Genomic DNA, 17,468 nt, shown 5'->3' on the forward strand with positions numbered 1-17,468 from the left:
TATTATTGTAATTAAAATAAAAAATATATTACCAACATAACAAGTAAAATCTAATTTACATTTAAAAAACAACACAATTAACGCAATTTTTATAAAAAATAAGTGCCTATAATTAAATTTGTTATAATTTAAGTTACATTTTACCCTGTACTCCAACAAAGAATACAACATGCATCTTAATAGGTTATTTGAAATAATAATATTTTTATTTAACAATGTTACATATTCAATTACTTAAAATATTAATAATAAAAATGTATTCTGAAAAAGTATTATAGTTAATTCCCACCCCACCATTTGTCCTTTTAAATAAAACAATGCACAAACTTATACATTTAAAAATAAGTTTTCAATATTTTCATATTTAAATCTTGCCTACACATGTATTAACAATTAAATAATAAAGTAATAATATTTAATTAACTTCCCACTATTTACTCCTACAACCTCAACAGCTCACACCTCCTATTTAATATAAAATATATGTTATGTACATATTTAGCATAATTATTTTTCACGCATTTACATTATCTTTATGGAGGGGAGGGCAGCTCCTGACTGCTACCTGCAACTCGAGTGACACTGTCATCATGGACAAGGGCGACTAAAATGTATGGGGTGGACGGCTCGGGTCACGAGGAGCACGCCGCTCTGGGAGGGGGCATGTTTTAAAGGACTAGGGAAGCTCAGAGGATTTGGATCATGAGATCTATTTGGGATCTTCACAATAGGGGATGTCATAGAAAATGGTGACCTAAAAACATGGACAAAGCTCAAACAGGAGTATGAGTTGAATGGCTCTCAGTTTCTTAAATACGCGCAATTGCGCCATGCCTGGCAGAAACAGACTTTTCCAAAGAATCAACTTACGGAGTATGCTCCTCTGGGGGGCAGGCTTCTGCAAGAGGAGCTAATTTGCAAGGCGGTCTCTTTTACTTATAAAACTATTAACAACAACATCCTGGTTGGACTGGTGGGGCTTAGAGCAAGATGGGAGGGAGAGATGGGACCCCTAGAGGACATAGACTGGGACGCGGAATTAATGCACCCCAGAGAGGTAGCCATAAAGGCGAGACTTCGTCTTATCCAGTTTAAGATACTACATCGTATATACTATGATCGAAATCTACTGCACAGAATGGGGCGGGCTACTTACCATCCTGTGTGACTTGCTCCGGGATTAATAGTGACTTTTTCCACACGGTTTGGCTATGCCCCGAATTGCAGATATACTGGGTGCAGATAGTCAAATTACTGGGAGACGTTTTGGAGTGACGCTACCCATGGAGCCCTGTTTTGGGATACTGTGGATACCAAACAACGTAAATATCACCAGAGCGCAACTGATATTCGCTTTCTTGGGGTTGATGGTTGCTAAACAGGACGTAGTGAGTAAATGGAGGGTGGCAGACAAACCTACCATACAGGAATGGACCAGGGGAATGGACTTATATATGGTGGCAGAACATGGCACATATCACAGCAGGGGATGTCCCAAAAAATATCATAGGATCTGGGACCCATGGAGACGTTACTTTGTACTCGATATTGGGGACGACACACAATGGTCCGCAACGCATTCCACACAAGGAACTCCCATGTCGTGGTCAGGATGAGACCTGATGTTAGGCACTTCACGAATGGATATATGAGGCCACCTCTAGATCTCTAACACACTTGCATGGTGGTCAAGTTGAAACAGGGGTGGTGTTTAAAATTGTACATGTATCAACAAGGGGAAGGCAGAGTGGCTATGTTATAAAAGAGGTTGTTTCCTCTCAAAGACATTTAATGTTTGTGGACATATCCTGCAATTGTTCAGTTGAAAAATAAAAATAAATAATAATAAAAAAACTTGAGACAGTAGTGGTCTTAGTTAAAATATCATGCTCACCTAACTCTGGTGGGTGCATCTTGGTGTAAGGATAAACTCGTTGGGTGCCGATGACGGTGACAGTCAGTCCTGGTTATCCTTATCAGACAGTGCTAAGAACCTATTATGTGCAGTTGGAAGGGGGCATCATTTATTGTGGGCCCGATGTTGGTTTGTAGAAGTAGCCTAGAGGCAATAACTTTACTACTACTAAATGCCTTCTGTGAATACCAAAAGTAGTAAGTTTAGGATTTTGTCTCAGATTAGTTCTGTGAATCTGCCCCATAGTTCCTACACAACTCATGGGCCGTCCATTTGAGCTACTTCATACCTACCCCGTTCAATGTCTTGGAAGGTGGCATTTTTATTTGCCATTACCTCACTCAGATGTGTTTGTGTGATCCAGGCATTAACCTCACGTGAACCCTTTGTCTAGCTCCAAAGAGACAGAGTAGTCCTTCACACCAACTCCAAATGCCTTCCAAAGGTAGTTTCTCATTTACACCTCAATCAATCAATTAAGTTACAGTTTTTTTCCTCAATCCGACTCATTTGCGGAAACAGCTCTCCATACATTAAATATCAAAATAACCCTCATGTACAACATTTATAGGACTATTATGTGTACAAACACAAAACAACTATTTGTTGCTTTCTCACTCCCTCATGCAGAAAAGCCTATATCCAAAGCAGGAGTTGCTAGATGGATAGTTAAGTGCATTAAAAAAATATAATGATAATGCCAAGAGGACACTAGCTATACCTCCTAGAGCACACTCTACTAAAAAATATGGCTTTCTTTGTAAACATTCCAATAGCTGACATATTTAAGCAGCCACATGGTCTACACTACCCACTTTCACTAAGCACTATTGTTTGGATGTTATAGCATGCCAACAAGCTAATGCGGGGCAGGCAGTGCTACAAACACTATTCCAAAACACTACAATACTCACAGGTTAGCCACTGCTTCTGAGGAGGACTGATTTACAGTTGATGCAAAGCATCTGTATCCACAGACACTCATGCTTCAAATGGAATATGTTACCCTATAAACATGTGTTTGTGGCATGTATTGCTGTAGATTCACTCCCGCCCGACCTCCTCCCCAGACACCTGTGGCCAGTGCAGTTATTTTCTCTATTATCACCAAGAGGATGAGTCGCTCTACCTCGTAATTCGAAAATGTCTTCAAAGAAAAAGAACTTGCACACATACAGACCCAACACTATATGGCAGGAGTATGTAAAGCATGTGAATCTACACCACTACATGTCACAAAATGTAAAAAATGTAAATCCAGTACTTGTATAGCGCATAAATCACCCCCGAATGGGTATCTCGGCGCTGTGGGCCATTAGGAAGATTAAGCGAGCTATTGCCCAGAGTCGCATGGTGCTGGGCAGACCCCTGCCGCTGGAGCCTGGGATCAAACCATGATCCCCAGCATCCAGCATCAGTCGCCCTGGCCGCTGCGCCACACCTCTTCCCACAAACAGATGCTTATAGGGTAAGTAAGATATTCCTTCTCCTCGTTACACCAAGGTCGGGTAGGTGCACCATTTTGGCACAAACCCATGTCAACAAGTCTTCATTGCTATGGCTTTACCTTAAAATCCATAGGTGGATGCCCGGGAATGCCCATGCAAAACCCATAGAACGCCTACCTGAGGAAAAGTAATGCGAGGCAGCACAATGCGCTGTTGCATGAATCTTCTTTTACAAAGTAACACAAATACCTATTCGCATTGCTTTGTAAATATCACAAGGTGTTTTGTGTCAGATTTGTGGGGAAAAAGTGACGCAAATCTGGCACAAAATCTTTGAAAATCCATGAGAAGTGGGTGAGGAGGAAAATGCAGGGAGGACAACCAGGACCCTCAAGGGACCATAGAGCAGGTGAAGATCAGTGTAGTGTGACAGCATTTGAGACAGGAGGCGGTAAGGCTGAAATCAGGCACCACAGGGCAGAGGACAGGTACGACAACAACAGAATGACCAAGGTGGTGCCTGAACTGCATTCACATCTGCACAGCTAAATTTGCAGTTTGGTCATGGGACCTCTGCTTGTCCCTTGCTGCCCCCTTCATTGTGGTTAAAGGCTTGGAAAGGAAGAAAGCTACAAAGCCCCAAACTTTATTACTCCAAGGATTAATGGAAGACCCAGGGGTGCAGTGAATCATGCATAACAGAGAGATGATGTAGGTGAACCGGGTGGAGACAGGTAAAGCATCCACAAGACTAAACCTGGCAGGGGAATGAAAGTGGGATTCTGTCCCCCTCGCCTATCCTAATTACTGAAGGTTGGTAGAAGCATCATGGTTTAAAATGCACCTTCCCTGGAGAAACTGACATTGATATTAGTATACACAGAATTTCCAAGGCTGTCCTACACATGATGGCAACACTCACCAAGAGAAGTGCATGGTCATCTGAACCTGAGAATGAGTAGAAGATGGAGCTAAAATGCCGCACAGTGGAAGCCAGAAGACTGGCCACTGGCTCCATAACTTAATGCCATGCATAAAATGGCACAACTGAGTCGATTACCTAAGCACAAACCAAACTAACTGAAAGCTTTCATAGTGAAAGCCTAGGGTCTGCAACATTGCTCCTTCTATAACAATGTAGCAGCAAAGAAAAGGGTTACACACTCACGGGGCGTGGCACGAAGGAATATGGTGATGGAGCAACACTCCTGTGTAAGTGACCAGAATTCAACCAGAAAAACAGGGAGAAACATGACCACCGAGTGAGGTGGAAATTCATAACATGATGACAGTCCCATATGTACCACTGATACAGCAAAGGCACTAAAGCCCTAGGGGCAGATATACAAGCCCCCTGAGCCACCAGTACGTCCCTTTTTGTGACGTACTGGTGGCGCAGGGGGCTCCTCCATATTTACAAGGACAGGAAACGCCACCCTGCATAACTTTTCCTCTCCTCGTAAATATGGCCCCTTCACACACAGCACTGTGCTTGGAAGGGGCGTTCATGGGTGTTGCTGTGGGTGTTCCCACGCAACACCCATGGAACAAGATGCATCTCCGGATTTATGAGAAATCGTAAATCTGGAGATGCGTGTGAATGCTACGTCATCCTAGAGATGTTGTAGCGAGGCGCAACGAGGAGAAATATTTTCATTTCTCCTCGTTTTTTCCTCTTTCAATGCGTGCTGTGATTGTTTTTGTGCAGGAAGGTGCCCCTTCCTGCATAAAAACAATCTCTCCACGACACAGGCATTCTTGCACCGTGGTGCAAGGGTGCCACCGCGTGGCTGCAGTTTGTGCTCCAGCGCAGGGGGAAGCACAGAGATGACATATTCTTGGAAATATGTCGCATCTCTGTGCTTTCCAAACTAACGCAGCATGGCAAAGCAAAATGACGTGCTGCACCGTGCTGCGTTACTTTGATGTAAATCTGCCCCCTCGTGGCTAGCATCCTAAGCATCATAGGAAACACCACAGAGGGCATAGAGTGAAATATTCACACGTGAACATATGAGGTGATCAGTGAACCACAGCACAGACGGTCACACACACTGACAGCACGCTGGCTGAAATAAACCCTACGGTCCAAGAATTGATAAGGCTCTTCACCAGAATGCAGGAATGATAGTGATTCCTCGTATAAAGAGCAGCCAGTTTGTAAGGGCAGTCCATGTGCCGTCCAGGTGAAACAGTGTAAGAATGATCAAACTACTCGTGAAAAGTAAGAGCCTGAATTAGATCTTGGCAGACGGGTTACTCCCTCACAACTACAACGGATAGCCTGTCTGCCGAAATAGAAATGCCGTAGGATACAATGGGATTTATATTCCGTTGTGATGAAGTGACCCACCTGCCAAGATCTAAATTGGGCCCTAAGGGATCAAACAGATTGAGAATTATTGAACTACTGGTGAAAACTAAGAGATCAAAGATGGAATTATTCTTAGAAGACTGGTCTTTGCAGCTGGTAGCTCCAACTGGTCTTTCTGCATTCTTCGTGACCGCCAGGAGTATCACCTTGCACTGTGAGCACGCCTACTCAACGACAGGGATTGTAACTAATGACCTCAAGAATCCAGGAACAGAAGCCTTTTGTTAGTGAATAACAATAAAATATTTGTTTCCCAAATTAAACAGCAGAAGTGCAATTTAAGAAAAGCACCTGGAAGGTGAACAACATTTTTTAGAGTTGGTGTCAAGTGTGTGTTTCCACCCATTCTAAAAAACATATTGGAACCCATCCACTATCCTTCAGTGACCCTAAAACGGTGTAGGAGTGGGCGTAAAAATGGGCTGCGGATCATGGACTAAAATACACCAACACTCAGCAAAAAAAGAAGAGAAGTGGGATTCAAGGAGGCTACTGGACCACCAACTATGCAAATTTCCAATTAACAAAAAAACGAAATAGCAACCGTCAGTAGCTGAAAAATCGGAGACAAATCTGCCACAGAGGCAGCAACTGAAACCACAAACTCCAGAGCTGAATCAGGTTGATCAATTGACAAAACCTGCCAAACACAATTAAGCAGTGTGTCCCTTTGCTTAAATGAGTCCCACATATGATGTGTAAACAGCATAGAATTTAATGGTGACATGGAAGATTTGAGAATTCGAGCTCATGTCCAAACGCCACACAATTGGCGCGACAACCTATGTACAGTAGGTAGCTCCTTGCATGACTAACCCATGATCAAAAGGGAGAGTGAGTATTTACAGAGATGCTGCAGAGGTCAGTTATACTCCTCACTACAGTGTAGGACTGAGGCCAAGACAGATCCAAGAGGCAGATACAAAACAATGGAAGGCTTACGAATGTATATGTCTCAAATGCCTCACAATAAAATGGATAAAATAGCAGAACAGACACCCCAATCATAATATACCCCCACACTTTGGGAAAGACAATTTAACCGTGTCCTGCACCCAGTCCTGAACCTGCACCACAATTGTTTTCCGTGCAAAAGTAGTGAGAAATCTAAGATTACAAAAAATATAGTGCACCATCTGGCACAGCATTTATCTGCTGTCATTGTGACTATGCAAAATGAACCCTAGATTAGTGACCATCTGCCCACGGTTTGGGAGAGGGGATGCTCTGGTCGTGCCCCAATGTACCTTATTACTGGCAGTCATCACCGACATGGTCACTGAACTTACTTGTAGACCCAAGTTACACGTTCCTGCTGTTTACTGACTACAATGGACTATAAGACCCAAAACAAAATGAAGTCTCCACGGAGACCTAGCATTGGCTCTTTTGAAGAGCAAACAGCTCAGCTACCTCCTGCAAATTAGTTAATGCAACTCAAACTAGTGCATGGAAGAGAGAGCTCTTAGAAGGGCGGACAGAGAATAAAGCTGTAGGAAATTGGGTTCCTGGTTGAGGAGGTGAAACCTTGCTCAAGCAGGTAACACAGTCCTTGTCAGTGTCAGACACAATCAAACCCGATATAAACTTGTGCTCAACCCACTGGTAGCTTGGCACAGAGCAGTCAGGCTTAACTCGGAGGCAATGCATAAAGTATTTGTGCAACACTTTAAACAGCAGCAAAGTGAAAACACTCCACATAAGGGATCCCACACTACAGTAGAGATTTAGAGAAGATTTTAATAAATAAAGCAAGGCCAAAACAACATAAATTCAATCAGTATAGCCGGAGATATCAATTGAAAAGATTTATGGGAAAATAGCTCAGAAAAGCCCAAAGCGCCACTCGCAGCTATCTGGTTATGAGGGGCTGGGGGAAGTTACAAGTTCAGGCCAGGTCAGATACAGGGAGCAGGTTAGTCCAGCCGAAAAGTTACCTTCTCGGTCCAGCCCATGGTTTAGGAGGCAGTGAGGTACAGGGAAACGTCACAGACAGTCATAAATGTAGCACGAAAAGCAGGCCTGGCATCGGGGACGATCATTACTGTAGCCCAAAGATCCTGTTGTCATTGCAGATGGTCAGGCCGGAGCTTCATGATAGCGTCCCTGCGAGTGGTCGATGCTGTAGCGCAAAGGGTCAGTTTGACAGGACTGGGACTTGGTTAGGCAGCGCAAGCAACAAGGTTTTGGCACCTTGAGGTTTTGGCACCAACAGGCTTGTTTGCGGCCACAAAGAGTGCAAAAACATAAATTCAGCTCCACTAAACTTGAGGGGCACCTCTTGGAGGTCAGGCGTTTGCTTCAGCTAGATCTGTGTGCTGGTTCAGGTGGTTGTGAGCCTGTTATGTCCCTGTGACTCTGAACAGGAGGCCAGCAGACTAGTCCTTGGAATCACTCTGAGAGTCCATGGTTCAGGAACACGTCCAAATTCCTCTGACTCAGGCGGAAGGGCAGCAATCCAGCAAGGCAGCAGGGCAACAGGGCAGCAAGGCAACAGTCCAGCAGGGTAGAAGAGTGGCAGCTCGTTCAACAGCACAGCAGCCGTTCTTGACAGAGTCTCCATAGGACGAAAAGTGTACTGAAGAGTTGATGTCTGAGATCCAATATTTATACCTAGTGCCTCCTTCGAAGTGGGAGAAGCATCTAGGGGTTTCTCTTTGAAATGCACAAGTTACCTGCCTTTCCATCCCTGGCCCAGACTAACTACAGGTGTATGCAATCTTTTGCGTGAAGACAGGACACAGCCTATTCAAGTGTAAGTGGGACTGTGACTAACTCTGCTCTCCTATCCAGCCAGTGATGGCCAATCTATGCACATCTAAGCTCTCTATTGTGTATGGCTATCTAGAAAGAATATACAAAGCCCAACTGTCAACTACACCAAGTCACGTAACCCAAAGACAGGCTGCAGGCACTCAATAGATTTTGAAGGAAAATGCCAACATTCTAAAAGTTTGAAAAGATGAGGAGTTAGGCCCCAAGGAGCATGGACTAGGCAGGGCCTTAATATACCAGTAAACACAAAAGATGCCTATACCATTTATAATTTTAAGCTACCAATTTGCAGGTCAAACACTAATACTTTTGGTTTGTACCAGTATTTTATTTATACCTTTTTAATTTCAGTTTTTTGTATTTCTCTATTTGTACCATTTATGTATGAAAAGGAAAAAACAAATACATTCTGTACAACATTTACATACACATATAACAATATTTACAAGACATCATTTACATTCCATTAAAACATACTTAACATTCTACATCCAAAAGACAAAAGTTATTTACAAAAACTTACACTTATATATCAAAAAAGTTTTAACTAAGTGAATGTATATCCAATTTATAGACAAAGTCAAAAAACAATAAGGAATAAAGAATTCAGTTTTGTTTTGTGATAGTTAGAATTAATTTCTGCTATTTTCGAAATTTGTCACCCCTTGGGGGTTCTTGCTCCTTTTTGTTTTTTGGTCAGTGCTGGTTGGAGGCGAAGTACGACTGGTCAAAAGATCTGACATTCCTCCAGCTAGTGGCTGTTTCTTTAGTCATTTACATTATGTACAATGAGCATTGTGTATAACAGTTGTACATGCCCCCCACATGTGTCTCACTTCACCTTTTGTATCTGATATATTTCAGGAACTGCTCACTGGAAAGGTGGACCTGCTGATCCCCACCCCTAATGGAACTGATGAAGCTGGAAGCAACAGAGATAGGTAAAGCATACCTGCAGAGCAGACCCACACTTACAACCGGGCATAAAATATACACTTTGAGTTAAATCTTTAGGAAATTCAGTTAAAGCACTAAGTGTGCTTCATGCACTACTGGCAATGCCAGTTTGGAGGGCATCAGCCGTTCCACCCCAATGATCTTGTTTGCTTCACTGTAGCGCCTGCAGGGACTCATCAGCACTTTGTCTCATCCTAAGACCTTGATGTTCCACAGATAAAGATCAGGCTCAACACACTCTCAGTAGTGGATTACTTCCTGCAATTCCTCAGTCCTCTGATCCCATAGATATTTCTCCAGGTAGTAGAGGGAAGGTCATTAGCTCCTATCCACGCAGTGCAGTACACACGGGGTCTGTCCTTTCATAGCACAACAGCATTTCCTTGGACTGGTACTGGTCTTGACAAGGGAGATACAATGCCCTTCCTGTGGTTCAAGTGATGTGCCAGTGTTGATCCTTCTTTAGGGACAAGGGCAAAAAATCAAGGCACATCTTTCATATTTAACGCAACGCAGGGCAATGCAAAGCAGCAAGACCACTTGCTGCGCTGCTGTAAATGGAGAGGGAAGGAATGTGCCCTATTTATTAATATGTGGTGTATTCCTGCGCTTTCTTTACCCTGGCACAAACAGTGCAGCCTATTACCAACAAAGGCACCATCGCGTCATGGTGCTAGGGTGCCAACAAGTCAATGGACAAAATACCTCTGACACCATTGATCACAATATTTCTTTTGCCACACTACTCCTTTTTATTGACCGTGGGCTTCAATTCTTATTTTTTTTGCTTTTTTCAAACCTTATTTTCATTTAAGAATCCCTTCACCAAGTAAATTTCAACATCTCCTCGAAATTCTCCAAAAAGCATAAAACATTTATATATAAAACATGTTCACAATATATGACTGACTAAACAAACTCAAACTTATTACACATCAATAAACTCATGTATTAACGGATACTATAAATGTGATATTTCATTTGATTCACACACTGAAATACTTATTCTCAACACTTTCATATGATGTTTAATTCCCACACTGAAATACATATTATCAACACTTTTATAGCACTTTCTTTGTCTTTCATGTCCTACTATTTTATATACAGGTTGTGCTGGGACCTTATTCCTCTTTTGTCCTCAGAACTATCTAATTACATGGTCCTGCACGAGGTCATAGACTTTTTTCAAACTGTGTAGAAGAGCAAGACTGCTACAGCTCAACTAGCTGAAAAAAATTGGCGTCTTATTGTCCTCGTTTGCTCTGAACCTCTGTGTAATCAAAGCTGACGCGTTTCGACCTTATGTTGGTGGAACCAGAACACTATGTTTATGTAAAAGTCTTCATCAGGGCTGGGCTTGGTTCAGCTAGGACATCTTTTACCGTTTTCTGTTACTGCGTTGTGGTGCAGTGGCTTTGTTTGTGGAAAAGGGTTTTAACAAGTTGCCACTTCTTGGGCTATGTTTCTCGCTGGGTTATTCAGATTCTCTTTAAAGGTGACAGTTTTACGTCCTCGATTAGTTGCGGTGTTATTTCTTTCTCCGGCGTCCATCTGTGAGTCGCCAAACACAGGGTGCTAGGGTGCCTGCATTACAGACAGGATTGTTTTGGTGTAGGAGCAGGCACCTTTCTGCAAACCTCAGAGTCATTTTTCTATTTCTATGTGTGCTGCAGAAAGAGGAAATAACAAGGAGAAATAGATATTTCTCTTTGTTATGCCTCTTTTGGGATGACGTATCATTTTGACGCATTCTCAGGTTTTCTCGTCTTAGAAGATCTTGGAATGCGCTACAATCCAAGGGTGGAAGCATGGAAACGTTCACACTCCACCCATGGAACGCCTTCCTAGAGCAGAGTGATGCAAGGCAGCAATTTGCTTTGAGTTACTCCTAATTTAATCATCCACACAGAGCCACGCTAGGTGGCTTTGCATGGCTTAGTAAATCTCACTGAAACCCTTGCACTGCCTTACGCCACCTTGTGGGAGGCAAGGGCAATGGAAGTTCTCTGTAAATCTGGGTTCAAGTCTGGAGTACAGGACACAGTGCATCTCTCAGAGCTTTCTACTGCATGGATGGTAAATTATAAGATGGCACTGACTGGTCATGGCAAGAGACACCAAACACTCCTACTTCAGGCTTCAGTTCTCAAGGCAATGGCAGAGACAACAAAATGATGTTGTAGTGGAACAAACATTGGCAAAGGAGAGCTGGCTGACCAGGGCTGGATGTTTGTTTCCAAGGCCCATGGGGGGTTACACAGGTGGCTGTCAGTAACATTGTTGAACACATCCAGTTGACTCAGATTGTCGAATCCACTGGGTGAAAATATATGTGATGCCAGAAAATCCTATTAAAAGAAAGGGTGACACCTTGTCCAATGGTAAGCCAGCTTCAGATGCATGAGCCAAGTGTCTCTATATGGCAATGCTATGACAGTTGTCAGCATGGCTACCAGAGCACGCACCCCTGCCATGAGATTGGGTTTTCAGGTTTGATTTTTTGCCTCAGCTTTCACAACCACCATACATGTTCAATTTGGACATCACTTGTACAATGACTTGAGACTGTGTTCTGAATGGGAACCAAAAGTACCTGCTGTCCTTTCTGGAGAGTAACTCCTGTCATTTCCTTCAGGAGAGCCTATGTACCAAATCCACAGAGACTTTCGTTTAATCCAGGGGGATCTGGACGGCAGGTGTGTGCATATCCTGGATAAGTCAGGATGAACTTTGATAGTTTATGTGTGTGTTACCTTATGGAGACATGGGTCTATTTTGGAACTCATTTGTACAAATGGCAAAGAAAATGGAGATCAGAGCTGACCCTTTACAGACAGGGATGTGAATTGTAGGAAGCAGATGAGAACATTCCTGAGGTCCCTTTGAAGTAAACCCACTCCACTGAAAGATGGGTAGGGATAAACTAGTCTATTGATCTGCAGGTTAGCCTCCAACCCTCTTCCTTGAGAGACATTTAAACTGCCAATTCAACCTAGCAAAATAACCCTATTGCCAAGCCTTAAATTCACCTTTTTTATATATTCACCCCTTGGATAGGCTCTGGATAGTCCATACTACAGGATGCATTGTCTTGGTAGTGAAGTGCTTACTTTTGATTAGGAGAAGGAAATTCATGCTTCATGTATAAGATATTGAAATATAATGTCCAGCCTAATGGTGAAGCCGGATTTTAGAATGAAAATGGCCCTAATAGAAAGTGGACATTTGCCTTCCCTAGCTAGTTTGTGACTGCAGACTCTTCCAGGGTCACATAAGTGGGTGTAGTTGGCAGATGGAGCTGGGCATAGCCCCGCCCCCATATCAATAGGCTCAACCCTACTTTCACACGAAGGAATTCACACTACCTCATTGTTTCTGTTGTCAGGTTGGTGCCTGGGCAGAAGGGGTCGACTTCAAATAGTTCAAAAGAAAATCTCTGGGGGCATGGCCTCTGACTCCATTTAGAACGAGCAGCGGACAGCGCTGTCCTGCTATCTCCCCAGCACAAGGGAGCATCGCCGGAGGGTGGGGAGAGTCCCCTCCCCTGCAGCGAGGGTCGGTCCGTGGGCGAGGACAACCTGCGGTGGGTCCAGGGCATGGGGCCTGCTGCCCGTGTGGCGGTGTAGCAGCCATGCCAAAGAGGCCCAGTGGCCACCTGAAGTGAAGCAGTTGCTGCCCAGAAAGACGCCAGGGCTTGGTGAGGAGATCTGCCGGAGACCGCACCCTAAGGCGGTTGTGGGGGTGGCGCCGGGAGCCTAGGCAGGCTCCAAGAGCGGCCCCTGCTGTGGAACTGCAAGCGGCTCTGGAAGCGAATGGAGCGGGAGAAGGAGGAAGGCCCTAGCACTACCGAGCCAGTTCATTGCGAGGGTGATGAAATAGAGGTCATGTGATCCCCCCACACTTAATTTCTCAAGCAGAGCAGAGCTGGTGGGGACCTCAAGCCGGGGGGGCTCCAGCTTAGTGAGAGGCAGCAGAGGCGAGCGGCCTTGGTGCAGCCTGGAGCTAGACTAGGCCCTGGCTGTTTCACCATGGAAGGAGACAGCTGCAAGAGGCTCTGGCATGTGGCGTATTGCAGGTGGGGCTCATGAAACGATTTGGTGAGGGGGCTGACCCCCCAGGGCCTCTGGAACAGCCTGAATGACCCATAGGGGGGCAATTGACCTGGAGAAGATGCCAGAACATCGATTAAAGTCATCATCCAGAGGGGAGCAGAGAAGACCTTGGCTTCTGTGATGCCACTGTGCCCCCTCTTTCTTGCTTGCCCGGCTACAGGTGGTGGCAGCTCTGTGAGGCCCTACTGCACAGAAAGCCTACTAGTGGCACCGGCTTCTCTCAAATGGCTAATGCTTGGATTGTTGCTACTTCGTCCCAGGGCAGCCTCTGCTGGGGAAAGACGAAGCCTGCTCCCGGTCCCTGAGGGGTGTGTACAAGGAGCTGGCCCCATAACTGGATACAGGTGACGGCCGGTGCTGTGGAGTCAGTGACCCTGAAGTGTCGGATGCTCCTTGGTCTCCCTGCAGAGTGGCTACCACCAAAAGACGGGCCTGAAAGGTGAGCCTGCCCTCTGAACGTCTACTGGGGACCCCAGCCTGCTGGGGGAGTGCTGGTGGGCAGGGTAGTTCAATCAATAAATCAGGGGTTTATAAAGCATGCTACACACCCGTGAGGGTTTCAAGGCGCTAGGGTTGGGGGAGACAGCTCCTGATCAGTCGAAGAGCCAGGTCTTGAGGGCCTTCCTGAACGTGTGCATGGTCAGGGAGCGTCTGATGTTCACAGGGAGCGTGTTCCAGGTCTTGGCTGCGATGTAAGAGAAGGTTTTCCCGCCTGTTCTGTTTCTGCGGATTCGAGGGACCTCTGCCAGGGCGAGATTGGCGGAGCGGGGGTTCCTCTTGGGTACGTGGAAGGATACTCTCTTGTTGAGGTATTTGGGTCCGATGTTGTTGAGGAATTTGTATAGAACAACAAACAAGGGCTTTGACTCATCCACAGTAAAGCAGAGTCCAATACTAGAGTAAACAAAAGAGGTGCAAATACTGTGACTGATTTTGCAGACAAAAAACAACTCAATTGGGATCCAAACTAACAATGAATCAATTGCTAGTCGGCTGTTGAAACAAATCAAATATATTTATTTTGATATTTTGATATACCTTATTTTTTTATATAAACAACCAGAGATTAGCAAAATACTTTTTGTATACATATATATAAAGACAGACAAGAGATGAAGGAAATAAATTACGAAGTAGGACAGACAGTCCGTGCTGTGAACAAAAATCTTTCACACATCAGTCATTCCACATTCACACTCACATTCCTTCCATACCAAAATGAACACTGTGCATGTGCAATAAGACAAACAAGGGGGTGAAAGAAGGTCAAACAAGCAGAGTCAGGAACAAATCAGAAAAACCACTCAAAAATGTTGATCAAAATACTTAATATCACAACAATTATATGACAAGCATAATATGTACAATTCCTTCTAACCAAAGACCTAACAACAAGAGGTACACAAGGTCGACGCGTTTCGAATCGGACCCTTTGTCCGATTCTCATCAGGACCAGAGAATCTGAAAAAAGGAAAAGATTTCCTTTAGTATGTTGTGCTTAATATAAAGAGTGTGGACAGCGACCATCAAAACCAAACAAAACCTCCTACCTGTGTGTGTTCAGAGTTAAGTCAGTGTCACGGACAGGTTGCTGTGGACAGAGAGTTAGCCCATAGTTAGTAATTACAACGAGCCTGCAGTCGTCTAATGAGGTGAAAACTGGGGGGCATACGGTCACAAGAAAGTACCTGCATAAAGTATTATGAAACATCGGATGCTTAGTCCAAGCAGAGCTGCGTTAAGTGACCTTCTTCTCAAAGGGGAGCCAGTGGAGGTGATGTGTTTGTGATACAGTGTCCCGTAGACGAGTCTGCCTACAGCATTGTGGATGCTTTGGAGTTTTTGTAGAAGAGTTCTGTTGATTCTAGCGTCTGCTGGTTATGACCCTGTGGGTGACAGTCGTTCTGCAGTCGGGGGATCCATGTGAAGGTCTTGTGGAGGATGTGCAGGCACTTGAAACTAGTGGAAGCGACGGTGTTGATCTGGCGGTTCATGGAGAGGGAGGAGTCGAGGATGATGCAGAGCTTTCGTGCGTGGTCTGGAGGGGTGGGTAGATTCCCGAGGGTGGAGGGCCACCAGGTGTTGTCCCAGGCAGAGGTGCAGGGTCGGAGGATGAGGACCTCAGTTTTCTCTGAGTTGAGCTTCAAACATCTGCCTGTCATCCAGGCTGCCACGTTCTTCATTCCTTCTTGGAAGCAGAGTCTGGTGTCTTCAGGGTTCCTCGTGAGAGAGAGGATGAGCTGGGGGTCGTCGGCATATGATACAATGCTGAGCCCATGCTGTCTGACGATGGCGGAGAGGGGGGCCATGTAGATTTTGAAGAGCATGGGGCGGAGCGAAGATCCTTGGGTACTCCGCTGTTGCCTCACTGAGGGATGGCACCCTGAATGCTTCTGACCTGGACGGCACACTGCCCCGGGAATCGTCAGGACGCTCTAGGCTGAGCCACGCGATTGTCTAGAGATATTCCACACATGGTTCCCGGTTGAGATGCTTGACAAGCCTTCTCATTCCTGCACTGGATGGAGGTGCTGTTACCAGAGGTCTGCGGGCCCCAGTGCTCCTGATTCGGACGGGCTGATTGGTGACCCTCATCATGTCTGTTCTGTGATCTAAGAAAGACCGGTCTTTAAGAGACATTTTTACCAAACCTATGGATGCCAGGGCTCTATCTAAGTCCCCCTCGTCCAAAGCTGACTACCCTAACCATGGGCTGAGGATACGGACAGGTCTGCTGTGAAAGCTGTCATGGCATTGCTCTTCTCGAAACTTTGAGAGGAATTAAAAGCTATGAAGACTCCACTCTCTGTGGACTTGAAAGAGGTGCGCCTGGACTTAGAGGAGGTGGGAGACAGAGTGGCAGCACTAGAAGATCGCAAATCCAGGTGGCAGAAGGAGCTGGAGATGATGCAGCAGGAGATCCTCCGGCTGAAGAGACAGTGGGAGAGGACCTGAGGGACTATGTAGGGCCTTTGTTCTGCCACATCCTGGGGTCCCCCAAAGGAACAGTCATTCAAATTGACCTAGTCGATAGATTCGACTTGCTCAGATCTGATAACACCACTCCAGCAGAGATACTTGAGTGATTGCATTTCAGCTCAAGGAGACGATCGTTCACCGGGACACATCAGTCCAGTTCAGGGGCCAAACTCCAGTGCTCTATCAGGACTTGTCTGTGATTAACCTCCAAAAGTACAAAGAATTTCTCCCCATCATGGTGTATGTCAGAGAGGAATGGAGATCATATTCATGGGGGCACCGCAATGCCGTTACGAGGGCATGTTGTGGCAACTGCAAACCCTGTGGGAGGCTCTCGAGGTTGTGGGCTCTAAAGAAGTGATGGGTGCAGAGGGGAGGTCCGAATCTCCGGACGACAAAGGACGCAGTCAGCATCGGTGGCACAAAAGAGAAGGAACACCCGGGAGACACAAACCAGACACAGCCACCATGGCAAAAAAAGGCAGGCGGTGCTCACCACTTTAGCCAGATGGCCGGTGTTGCAGGAGACTCCCTGAAATAGCAGAGGAATGCCAGGCAGAAGGGCTCAGGGCTGATGGAGATGGAGTGGTGCACCGCCGTGCCGACATTTCCCATTCTACCTTCTGCTGTGGGCACAGTGGTTGTGGGTTACCTGCACACCAGCGAAGTAGAGGGCAATCCCTAATTGGTGTGGAAAGCACTAAATCTGGTTTGTACGGGGTGAATTCATCGCTATCTTGGCAGCAGAAAATTGTGTTCGCTGGGAGAAGAGCCATCACTTGGAGCAAGCTGTCTCTGATTTAGAGGCATGAGCAGACAGGGCCCCTTAAGGGCTGGCGAGACCTGGAGCGAAAGAGGCTTCTTTTAAAGTGTCTGGACCTAGATAGGGCAGAGTATGCCCTCCT

General features: G+C 45.4%; 1 protein-coding gene across 1 annotated transcript in view; it reads left to right on the top strand.

Annotated features, from left to right (window-relative positions):
- Positions 1-17,468, top strand: part of LOC147725878 (putative E3 ubiquitin-protein ligase HERC1) — a 1,064,842-nt gene that overhangs the window by 974,578 nt on the left and 72,796 nt on the right. Inside the window, exon 68 of the mRNA XM_086963380.1 lies at positions 9,377-9,453. Coding sequence (XP_086819506.1) covers positions 9,377-9,453 — 77 coding nt within the window. The remainder of the gene's footprint in view (positions 1-9,376; positions 9,454-17,468) is intronic.

This window comes from Lissotriton vulgaris, chromosome 3_1 (assembly GCF_964263255.1).
Source record: "Lissotriton vulgaris chromosome 3_1, aLisVul1.2, whole genome shotgun sequence".
Classification (NCBI taxonomy): Eukaryota; Metazoa; Chordata; class Amphibia; order Caudata; family Salamandridae; genus Lissotriton; species Lissotriton vulgaris.